The 12,498-nt window shown below is 39.6% G+C and overlaps 1 protein-coding gene across 1 annotated transcript in view; it reads left to right on the forward strand.

Annotated features, from left to right (window-relative positions):
- The window catches only part of LOC139733434 (coatomer subunit alpha-like), a 46,753-nt gene that overhangs the window by 14,932 nt on the left and 19,323 nt on the right, over positions 1–12,498 (forward strand). Inside the window, exons 2-7 of the mRNA XM_071644252.1 lie at positions 4,853–4,966; positions 6,296–6,450; positions 7,045–7,121; positions 7,539–7,648; positions 8,016–8,131; positions 11,052–11,151. Coding sequence (XP_071500353.1) covers positions 4,853–4,966; positions 6,296–6,450; positions 7,045–7,121; positions 7,539–7,648; positions 8,016–8,131; positions 11,052–11,151 — 672 coding nt within the window. The remainder of the gene's footprint in view (positions 1–4,852; positions 4,967–6,295; positions 6,451–7,044; positions 7,122–7,538; positions 7,649–8,015; positions 8,132–11,051; positions 11,152–12,498) is intronic.

The following is a 12,498-nucleotide window of genomic DNA, read 5'->3' on the forward strand; positions in this document are numbered from 1 at the left end:
GTATGAATTAATAGGGAATTATTCAACGTGTACCTTTCATTGTACTTGATAGACTGCATTCCTTTTCTGTGCTGGTCTAGGCTGGCGGTTGGTGTGGACACTGAAAAGAGAGACAAGCAATATGTATATCAACACAAATGTTAATATCACCTAAAGTAGACGATTGGGTCTGAATATTTGAACTTTACATAGTATTTAAAACCACCTAACTTAAGAAAAATATTTGAATTCCATAAGCTTTTGCCCTCAACATTTTAATGGGGGAGGGGTGGAACGTATTAGCATGTATAGGATCTACCATGGCAACAATGCATTATATCGTATCGAAATGAAAAAAAAAATAATGTTTTAAAGAATATGTACAGCTGACTAAAATTGCACAAGGAATTAAAAAGAAACTAAATCAGGCCTCCATAGTTAGCAGGTAAAGAGTAACATTAAATATTACCTTATTTTTTAGGCTAATTTTAAGTGAGTAAATTCCTGTATGTATGAAAACACCACAATCACATTCTTCGTCCTTTCAAGAAATAACAAACAAAATCTAAGACTACTTATGTTTAACCAAAGATGTAGACCAAACATTACATTTTATCCCTACTTTTCTTGCCAAAGTAATGATGTTAATGTCATTATTAGAACATATCGTCTACCATCAGTTCATGTAGCCACTAAAGACTAAATGGAATTCATCAGTATCAAGCTTTATTGTCATTTGCTTGAAGTCGAGTCTACTGTTTACTATAAAGCTGTTACTTTACAAAACTGAATTTGAGGTAGAAGACCTCAAGTCGAATGATGTCGATGATCATAATAGTATATTGGGGTCCACTTCCTTTGCGCATAGGTAAATTTCTTTTGAGAGTCACTACTTGATCTACTAGACCACTAGTAGTAGTACAAGTATCCTACATTTACATAGTCCTTTAATAGTAGAACCACAACCACACCAATGAGCCACGTTTTGCCAAGCCCACCGACAGGAAAGGCTGTCATACTCATAGATCTATGTTTGCTCTTTATTTTCGTAGCTTGCTGTGTTTTTTGTTTATTTATTTTTTACTCATCGTTTTCTTAAATCTTAGTGAAAACTATAATTGAAAGTACTGGACCCTACTACATAGCATAGCGTACTGTCGTCCACTCTGTACAGCCCAATCGCCGTACTTCGCACGGCGTCTGGTCGGGCTGGATCAAATTTAGACCTGACAAAAACAAAATAAAACTTACCGGTGTTACCGCTGATTTTCTTTGTGGCAGCATTAACTGGTCAGGAGAATATCCATTCCATGACTGCAAAACACAACAACTGGCATGACTTCATGGTTCACACTGCAGCAAAGCTTGCCTGCCAGTCAACCAGTACTCTGCTGCAGGTTGTCGCAAACGGCCCGGCATCAGCGGCGGCACTACACTCACTGCCGCGGCTGAAATGGATCTGCAGCACGTAGCCGTAGGTCTTGCACATAGAGTTATGCAGTGTAGCGTGTGTTGTGATAGCCACGATGTTACTAGTAATACGCTGTTTTGCCGTGCTGACTGTAGCGCGCATGGCCCTGATTTTTTACAGCAAAGCGCTGTATGATGACATACGTTTCTTTTGCCGTGCTGACTGTAGTGCGCATGGCCCTGATTTTATACAGCAAAGCGCTGTATGATGAAATACGTTCTTTTGGCGTCGGAACTTCCTTCTTTTTTCTTGAGAAACCACCATGAAAAAACAGTGTATGTAAAGATACGTTCATTTGCCGTAACAGCGAAAATGCTTTCTTTGTCATTTCTATACGTATCTCAGCTTACGTTGTTTTGCCTAGCTGGAAACGGCAACGTTGTGAAAAAGGTGTGTGAGATACGCTTTTTATCTCTAAAATGGTAAACATTTGAGAATTGAGACATTCACCATTAAAAAGAGCACATTTTATTTAGGAGCCATATGCTCATAACTCAAAATGCCCAAATTTTGAGTTACGTTCCTTTGCCTTATCACGGCCGCGCCCCTTAGCTCTCCGACTACCTACGTTGTACGTTGCGTTGTAGTATACGAGAGTGAATGCCATTCAAATAACATGCAGATGAGGAGTGAAGCAATAAGGACGTTTACAGACCTGATTTCAGCCACAGATTTCGGTGAGTTTTTGACGTAATTAAACAAAAAATCGTGTACCGATTATTGAATGATTATCATAGATTACGATAATTCCTTGTATTTTAGTTTTCCACGATTAATAAAGATATTCATGAAGGAGTCGCACAACCATACTAAAAAATGACAACGTCTGCGAGGGAATAGAGGTGCAGCCGCGTCGCTTCGCGACAGCGGCTGCGTGTAGTTACATGTTTATATGACCCATTCCCAGCTACATGTAGGATAGGGTTACTTTCCATGCATTTGATTCACATGTAGAACCCGTGTCTAGCTGTATTTAGTCCCATGCCATACCATGTACGTAGGGTTGGTCCTACTTATACTAACTAGATCTACTCATCGACCGCCTAATTGTTATTTGCCTGATAAGAATATTTTACACTGAAATTCACGTAAAAACAATGAAAAACCTGACCTATTGTTTACACGCTCACTACATGTACAACAATGTATGTTGTACTTGTACATGATTGAGAAAATCCAGCACTATCGTTATCAAATGCTGTTGTTCCCTTTTCATTTCGAAGTTTCAGTGCAGTGCAAAAATATCGCCGTCGAACTTGGTGCCCTCTTTTCAGCTCCCCGCGGTACCGCTCCTTTTCTAGATCGATCGCTATTTTTGTATTGACAATGCACACAAACCGAGTTACATTTAACACAGTGTACACGTATACATTACGATTCGGTTAAAATATTCATTCGAAATTTTGTCCTTGATTCAAACCATTAATGAACAGTAAACTTTCGTTTTCCCCACACATCCTCATCAACAGTCAAAACCAATACATTTTTATGTGCTCTGTGTGCGCGTACAGTGCGTACAATAACTTAAGCGTTCTGTGTGCCAAAAACTACACATGTACGCGGTCGGTTTCAAAAAGGGTGGTCGATGTGTTGTAGAGTTACAGTGTACCATATAGCCGATAATATTAGGGCCGTAAAGTGCACAATAATTGCCCTACATGTACGTACACCTGTGTGGGACATCCCATGATAGGACATGAGCTAATTTGGATAGTCATTTGCATAATCCCTAAGTTTTTACATCAAGATAAACTGTTTGATGAACTTCTTATGTCCACTTCATCGAATATTATTTGCTTTCCTTTGAATAAATGTGAATTTTTATAAATGTCCCATACATATTTCACATTAATGCAAACGAAGCCATTGAAATTTGCATAAATTTACATGATTTTTTTTTTCTTACTCCATGGAGATCAAAAGTTCAGCTCATATGCGTCAAAATGATACATCGCGTGTACCAAACATGTCAATATTGAGCAAAGATGAAATTTTACCTTCTGAGGGAACCTTATCTAAGACTTGCCCTTCTAGGGTTTAACCCATTAACCCTAAAAAGATTGGGGGTGGGGGGCTCATTGGGCCCCCCCCCCCCCCCAGATCTTGGCCGTTGACCGCGTGATCGCAAGGAAAATTGGCACGCGCGTAACCCACAATGTAATCTACAAAACTGAATTGGTAATTATTTCACAAATATTCAAATTTATTCTTGATAAATTAGTTATGCTAATTTATGCATGGTTTAAAAAAATGGCTGTAAATCTGTAAGTAAAGGTCCAAAACTGCTAATTTTTGGTTTAGGTACTCTGTGTAGGATTATTATTGAATGTACATAAAAAAAAAGGCGGTATTAATTTTTTTTTCTTATGTATTTTATTGTCTTTAAAATTTCTTATATACAGTATGTATTTCGTTGTTTTTGACTTGTTTTTTATTGTTTTTTTTCGATGGAAATCATCGGCAAAACTATTTCAATCATAAAGAACATGAAATTAATTGACTTTGATCAGTAAAAGTAAAAATAATGATACATTTATGAATTTTGGTCAGAAACAGAATTTGCATTGGATTTGTACATGAAATCACGTTTTTGAGCAATTTCAGATCTGAAATGCACTTATTAAATATTGCGTAACTTCAGAACTGCGTACCCGGGCGTCGCAAATTTGGTCTCAAAAGTTGCGCAAGACTTAAAAGAAAATAGTCATAAAACGTAGCGGCGCGAAATTTTTACGTTGTAGATTTATTGCGAAAAATGTCGAAGCGGGGCCTAAAAAGCCCCCCCCCCCCCCCCCCCCCCCCAGTCTTTTTAGGACAAGTCCCGATACCACGGAGTATTTAATACTCAGACAGGTGTCTGTGAAAAATGCGTGTTGTAGCAAAATCAGTCCGTCCTCAATAGGTTAAGGGTTAGAATTTAGGGTAAGGGTAACATTGACTTTAAGTCCGTATCTACACTTGTAGTTGTACATAGATCTGTATGGCTGTGCTGAAGGTACAATTGTAGAAGCCTAAAATAATTTAGCCCCCATAACCCATCATATTGACCTTTCCAGGCTCGGGATTACGGTGTATGCGGGATCTGCAACCTGCAAGTGTAAGTCCTTGACTTACTTGTATGGCATCATGGTAAAGTAATTCAGATAACTCAGGTTAAAAAAAAAAAGAAGAAGAAGAAGAAGAAAATGAAAATCAACCTGCCATGAATATATTTGCTTGTAGACTTGACATCAGTTACACTGTAGGTCGATGACTTTCTTTGGTAACTATTGAGGCAATCACGGCATTGGTAGAAATGTAACAATGCTGCCTGTTTCCGTTTCATATGAAGCTTACAACTGTAGAGCTACAGATTTGTACATCGGCTTTTAATGCTCCTTGTATCACCTTTTATGCTCTCAGGACTCTGTTTTCACCCGAACCGACCATGGATCCTGGCCAGTTTGCACAACGGCAACATACAGCTGTGGGACTACCGCATGTGTACGCTGCTGGAAAAATTTGATGAGCACGACGGTGAGTGCTAAGTGTTTTTTTTTTTTTTCTCTCTCTCTCTCTCTCTCTCTTGCAATCACAGAAAAAATATCTGGGTTTACAAATTAACTTCAAGATAACTGTGCATGAAATGCTGGTTTTTTACACTGAGTACCACAATTTGGGCCGGCCCTGGGCTGGCCTTAAAATCAGGCGGTGTAAACAGGGTCTAAGACCCAGTTTACACCGCCTGATTACTTTTAGGCCGGCCCAGGGCCAGCCCAGGGCCAGCCCAAATTGCGGTACTCGGTGTGTGTTTACACCGAGAATTTGGGCCGGCCTATATATAAATATTCTGACGGTAGCGGCGCTCTGCATGTGAACAATGATTTCATTGGAGCGCGCTGCGGGAAATGTGTATTGTGTACACGTGCAATTCTGTGAACTGAATACCTGGGGATGTAATGACTATTTTGTCCGACACAGAGCATGGATTTTTGGATAATTCAAATCACAAATAACGTCACATCACCGCCACTACCCAACAAAAATCAATTCACAGTTTCTCACCATCCTTGCCTATGCACAAATTTTCTGGAGTGAGGAAAATAAATTACAGAGATGAAACATTGTGAGACATTGCAGGACAGAATTCTCCACTCCTTCATGACAAGACAGGACAAGACAGCATGCACGATATAAGCACTCATAACATTATGCAATTACGTCACGATTGCTGCGGAAAGGAAGTGGGACTCGCATTTGGTACCGCATTTGGGCCAGCGTGCGTTTACACCGAGAATAGGTCGGCCCAGGGCCGGCCCAAGACAACCTCCGGAGCTTGTTCAAATGTGGGTCCAAATTTGGTACCGCATTTGGGCTAGCGTGCGTTTACACCGAGTTTTAGGCCGGCCCTGGGCCGGTCCAAAAGTCGGTTTAAACGGGCTCTAAGACACTGCCAAGTGTACAAAGAGTATGTCCTCTTCATCTTATGTACAGTGTATAGTGAATACTAACTGGTGTCTTGAACAATGTCAAAGTACATTTGTATACTTTTGCACATAGATGTCACATACATTGAAGTGACAGCACTGCTGTGGAAGTGTCAGACCATCTGTCTGCATCTATCTGTAACAAATTTGGCCGAAGAAAATTATATCTAGTGACGAAAATGCCTGTTTTGCAATCAGCAGATTGTTGAGTGTGAATCCAAACCCAGTATGTGCATTTTATGCCCATGAGCTAAATTGACCACAGGTACTACAATCAAACACTGAATAATTGGTGTTTATGTTGATGTAGGGCAATGTGTCAATCAGTTGAAACCTCATCCCAATTGATGTGGATTCCTTCAATTGTTATCGTCTGCAGGACCGGTGCGTGGTATTAGCTTCCACTCCCAGCAGCCACTGTTTGTATCGGGCGGAGATGACTACAAGATCAAGGTGTGGAATTACAAGCTGAAGCGATGTCTCTTCACGTTACTGGGCCATTTGGACTACATCAGGACCACTTTCTTTCACCACGTGAGTCGCTATTGATGGTTATGATTGTGATGATGCTGGTGATTTTGATAAAGATGATGTCTGATGAAAGTGGTAATATGTGTTAACTATACTAAGTGCTATAAAAATAATGATGATGAAGATTAGGAGGATAATGATGATGATGGTGCTGATATTTCTTATTAGGATTATTAGGTGTTTGCTGACCAATATGAAAAACAAAATTAGGTGTTTGATGAGAATGAGAATACATCACAAGAAAATAAGTAATATGACATGGTAATCATTAGTATGCATGCATTCAGCTTCAGCTGTATCATTCACAGTCTAGATAATTTGAAAGATTACAAAAAGGGGAGGGGAAGAAATTGAAATAATGTCAAGTTTCAGTGGTCTGTGGTATTGCTGTAAATGGGAACTGAAGCATTTATGATACAGTATCTTTATGTTCTGGACTTTTGTTTCCAGTTAATTTGCTCTGAAATAGTAAAATGATGATACACATTTATTGCAAAAGTGTTAGAGTTAAAAAGCATTAGACTAAAAGCATAATTTCCAAAGGGGTAATCAAGTTTATAAGTTCGTAATGTTTTTTTTTTATGCCATTTTTTGTAGGAGTACCCATGGATCCTGAGCGCTTCTGATGACCAAACCATCCGAGTGTGGAACTGGCAGTCCAGGAACTGTGTGTGGTAAGAATCTGGTATCAGTAGATGTGCTGGAATTTTAGTTTTGCTCTACTAGTTTTGCTTTCCTTTTTTTTTTTGTGTGTGTGTGTGTTTGTGTGTGTGTGTGTTTGTGTTTTTGTTTTGTTTTGTTTTTTGTTTTTTACACATAATAATATGCTATGTGTTTTCATAGCAGAATGCCCAAAGCAATGTGCGTTTAAATACCAGTGTTTGATTGCTCAACAATCGAACAGGGTGTTCGTTTACACTGTTACTGCAATGTAATGCAAAATCTTCTAAAGTAGCTTTATTTTCTGTCAGGGTAGAGCCCAGATTTTCAGCCAGATCTAAAGAAAAAGATTAATATTTTGTTGCTTGTCTCTAAATGTCCATATGTGCAAAGTTTTGTAGCTCTGTTATCTGCTGAATTTGTTTTCCCAGTGTGCTGACTGGTCACAACCACTATGTGATGTGTGCCAACTTCCACCCCACGGAGGACCTCGTGGTCTCCGCCTCGCTGGACCAGACTGTTCGGGTCTGGGATATCCAAGGTAATGGTCCTCTTTAACCTTTGGCATGCTGTGAGTGTGCATTGGTGCAGAAGCCCCATAGTATTGTACACACTGTCCAAGGTCCCTGGCGCGAAAGGATTATTAAAGCCACTCAGGTACGAGGGTAAACCAATTGTCAATTGCTACTTCCCCAACCTTCTCATTTTTTTTTTACAATGTATCTCCTTTTGTTGACACAAAGTTCAGTGTGAAATGGACATGTCGCAATTTCACCTCAAGTAATTTGTGTGCAGATGTTGCATTTCAAACTTACCTTTTGATACACTGTAAGAGATGAAAGCATTTTAAACAGAACCTTGGTGATGGATTGGATTAAAAAAATGATGATGTGCCATTTGGTCCACAGGCCTGCGGAAGAAGAACATCGCTCCTGGACCCAGCGGTCTCGAAGAGCATCTCAAGAACCCCATGACCCCTGACCTCTTTGGAACTGCCGATGCCGTAGTGAAGCACGTACTGGAGGTATGTCATCATGGAATAATTTTCCTGGTATCGCATCGCAATTTGCTATGCATTTTTACACCACTGCTACACACACTAACTTTTGTGTAGCAGTTTTCTTACCTAGAAGTGTACAGGATATCATTATTATACCCCCGCCAAACGAAGTTTGAAGGGGGTATATAGGAATCAGCGGGCGGTCGGTCGGGCGGTCGGGCGGTCGGTCCGTTGCAAATCTTGCGTCGCGAACTACTTCCTCAGTTTTCAGCCGATTCCCATAAAACTTGGCACAGATGTGTGCCTTGGGTTGTAGATGTGCAAGACATATTTTTTGACAGTACCCAAAAGTACGTTGCCATGGTAACGGCATATTATGGGCAAAAATGGGTACAAATCTTGCGTCGCGAACTCCTCCCACAGTTTTTGATCAATTTTTATTAACTTAGGTACAGATGTTCATCTAATATGTTAAAGGACAAGTTCACCTTCATAAACATAAGGATTGAGAGAATGCAGCAATATTAGTAGAACACGTCAGTGAAAGTTTGAGGAAAATTGGGCAATCGATGCAAAAGTTATGAATTTTTTTAATTTTTGTGTTGGAACTGCTGGACGAGGAGATTATTACAGCTTGTGATGTGATATGCGTACAACAGTATAAAGAAAATGTAAGAAAATTTAACATATTTTCAATTTTGTTCACATAACAAAAGAGCATTTGACTTGCCTCTTTCTAAAGGCAGGGGGAATAATATTACCCATAACATATGTCGGTAACGAGTCAAGGGAATGTGTCCTTTTTTTCAAAAGATGAAATTTTGTGAAATTCTCTTTATATTTTCTTTATATTGTTGTACGCATGTGACATCGTACACTTCAGTAGTCTTCTCATCCAGCGGTTACTGCACAAAAACTTCAAAAAATCATAACTTTTGAACGGATTGTCCGATTTTCCTCAAACTTGCAATGATGTGTTCTACTAATATTGCTACATTTTCTCAATCCTTATGTTTATGAAGGTGAACTTGTCCTTTAATGTGCAAGACACATATTTCCGCAGTGGCAAAAAGTGCGTTGCCATGGTAACGGCATGTTATTGGTAAAATATAGGGCAAAATGCTTCATGGCAAAACTGCTTCATCAGTGTTCTTCCAATTCTCATGGAATTCATATTGAATGTTTGTCTTAGGATATAGGTCAGCATGACACATTTCTTGACAGTGACAAAAAGTATGTTGCCATGGTAACAGCTCACATATTATGAGCCAAAATAATGGAAAATTTTGTGTTGCAAACTACTTCCTCAGTTTTTGCCCAATTTCCATGAAACTTGGTACAGATGTGTGCCTTTGGTTGTAGATGTGCAAGACGCATTTTTTGACAGTACCCGAAAGTACGTTGCCATGGTAACGGCATATTAATGGCAGAAGATCAAGGAAAGATCTTGCGGATTTAACTACTTCCTCAGTTTTTTTGACCAAAGCTTATGAAATGTGGCACACACCTTGATCTTGGTGGGAAGATGTGGAAGACATATTTTTCGGACGTGTCGGAAGCTGCGTTGCCATGGTAACGGCATATAAATGGCAGAAGATCAAGGAAAGATCTTGCGGATTGAACTACTTCCTCTGTATTCGACTGAAGCTCATGAAATGTGGCACACACATTGGTCTTGGTGGGAAGATGTGCAAGACATATTTTTTGGACATGTCGGAAGCTGCGTTGCCATGGTAACGGCATATTACGGGTGGAAGATCAAGGAAAGATCTTGTGGATTGAACTACTTCCTCAGTTTTTGACAAAAGCTTATGAAATGTGGCACACACAATAGTCTTGGTGGGAAGATGTGCAAGACATATTTTTCGGACGTGTCGGAAGCTGCGTTGCCATGGTAACGGCATTTAAATGGCAGAAGATCAAGGAAAGATCATTCCTTGGGTAAGACTGTTGTCACGGGGCGGGGGTATTAATCACCTTAAGTGATATTTCTAGTTGAAGATGTTTTTCATCAGCTGAAATTGCTAATCAAATTTGAGTTTGAAAATTATTCTCTGGTCATCATGGATGTAATTCAGTACAGTGGACCTTTAGGCCCGAATTCAAAGGTGGTACAATTCAAACCATGGACAAAAACCATTGAGCGCCAAGTGTCATACGGAATATTTCGTTACGAAATCAGTCATTTCGTCAATGAAATTATTATTTTGCAACAAAATGACAGCATTTTCTAAAGAAATGAAAATTTCGTCCATGGAATGATAATTTCGTTAATGAAATTGTCATTTTGTAGACGAAATGACTGATTTCATAACGAAATATTCCATGCGACACTTGGCGCTCCATGGTTTTTGTCCATGGTTTAAACCCTGGTTTCTAATGTACCACCTTCGTGAATTCGGGCCTTAGAGTGCTTATAGTGCCAATTGGTGTAGAGAACCCTGTGGTGTTGTATGCACTGTCCAAAGTCTCTGGCTTACAAAGGGTCGGATAACTGTCCTGAAAGTGAAGTCTTCCTGTTCCAATGAAGGCAGTGTTACTTTCCACGCAAACTGGAGTTCTGTTTGTACAGCTCTTCTTCCATCTTTTCTTTCTTCTGTATGAGGCCAGTTGCCGCAGAACAAGCGTTCCATTTTCTTGCGTTGTGATATCGTATTGCTGTCAAACTGTGTGCTAGAAGAAAACCAAACAAATCAGTGCATTTTATTTGTTTTTCATAGTGAATGTAAGTGATTGCTGTTCGGTTGTACCTGAAAATTCTATCTTTGATCATGTACAGCTGTTTACATGTACCTACCACATGGGTTAGTACCACCACATGACTTAGCTTGTTCTGGTTTCCTTCCAAAATGTTGTTTGAAAGTTACAGCACAGAACAAAACTTGTCATCCTCTGCTTATTAGCCTTGTGAAAACTTGAAATCTTCTTTTCAATATTTTGACAGGGTCACGACCGTGGGGTCAACTGGGTGGCGTTCCATCCCACCATGCCCCTCATACTGTCAGCGGCCGATGATCGCTACGTCAAGCTCTGGAGAATGAACGGTGAGCACTCACAGAGCACAAAGATAATTACATGGTTACAGTTTGTTATTCCGAAGGTTCGTTAATCCGAAAATGTGGTAAGGTTTGTTATTCCGAAGGTTTGTCTATCAAAAAATAAAATAAGGTAGGTGATTCCCAAGGTTCGTTAATCCGAAAATGAAACAAAGCTTGTTATTCCGAAGGTTCGTTACGGACCCTATTTCATTTTTGGATCAACAGACCTTCGGAATCACAAACCTTATTTCATTTTCAGATTAACGAACCCTCGGAATAACAAACCTTTGGAATAACGCCACAAATGTTTGGATTAACAAGCCTTTAGGTAAAGGAAATTTGTGTTTTTCGGATTAATGAACCTTCGGATTAACGAACCTTCGGAATAACGAACCTTCAGATTAACAAACCTTCGGAGTAACAAAGAGCACACAGTTTACACAGACGTACTTGGCTGTCCATCTTGTGGCCACAGTATTTGGATAGTGGAAATTGGACTGTTCATGAGGCATGGATTGCAATAGACTTTGCGATGTGGAGCCTTTGATGGAAGTAGCATGGCAGCAAGTAAATTGATGGAATTGTAAAGATTATGAGGGGGAAATTAGACTCCCACACTTTCTCATTCCAACCATCACATTAGTGAGTAGTAATGAATGCAAGCCAGTGTGAACTGTTCATCAGAATAGCATAGGACCACTTGTGAGAAGTGTTGAATAAATCGCACATCCAGAATGCAGACTGATTTTGTAGAGCCTGCCAACTTTCTCGACCATTGTTTCTAATTTTCCTTAGGAGAGTGAGGGGAAAAGAAATTATTTGAAAGCATTTGCTTGAAAAGTGTGCCTGTAAATAGGGCATGATAACAGTGAAGACAGACAAGTGATTGTCAAATACCTGTCACAATTATTTGATTTTCTTTGAACACTTGACCCGTTGAGGATGAGTCCTGAGTATGCTCAGGCAAGCATGTATGGGAAATGCGTGTTGTAGCCAAATCAAACCGCCCTCAGCGGATTAATGTTCATGTATCAGTCCATAGATAATAAATTATATTGATAGCATTTTGAACGCAATATCAATCCAAGAAGCCACTGCCAAGTTCCTGGGTTTGGTATGGTACAATGCAGAGAATAATTTTCCTGGTATCGCTTCGCAATTTGCTGTGCATCAGTACACCACTGCTACACAAACTACATGTAACTTTAGTGTAGCAGTTTCCTTCCGCAGAAGCGTACAGCATACCATTAAAAAATTTTTTTCACCAGCTGAAATTACTCATCAAATTTGAGTGGGAAAATTATTCCCTGCAATATTCCAATCTGCTTATGTGAAACTGAGCTTCATTTTGAT

Source organism: Diadema antillarum, unplaced genomic scaffold, assembly GCF_040938485.1.
Source record: "Diadema antillarum isolate AM-2024a unplaced genomic scaffold, OU_Dant_1.0 seq00000476_RagTag, whole genome shotgun sequence".
NCBI lineage: Eukaryota > Metazoa > Echinodermata > Echinoidea > Diadematoida > Diadematidae > Diadema > Diadema antillarum.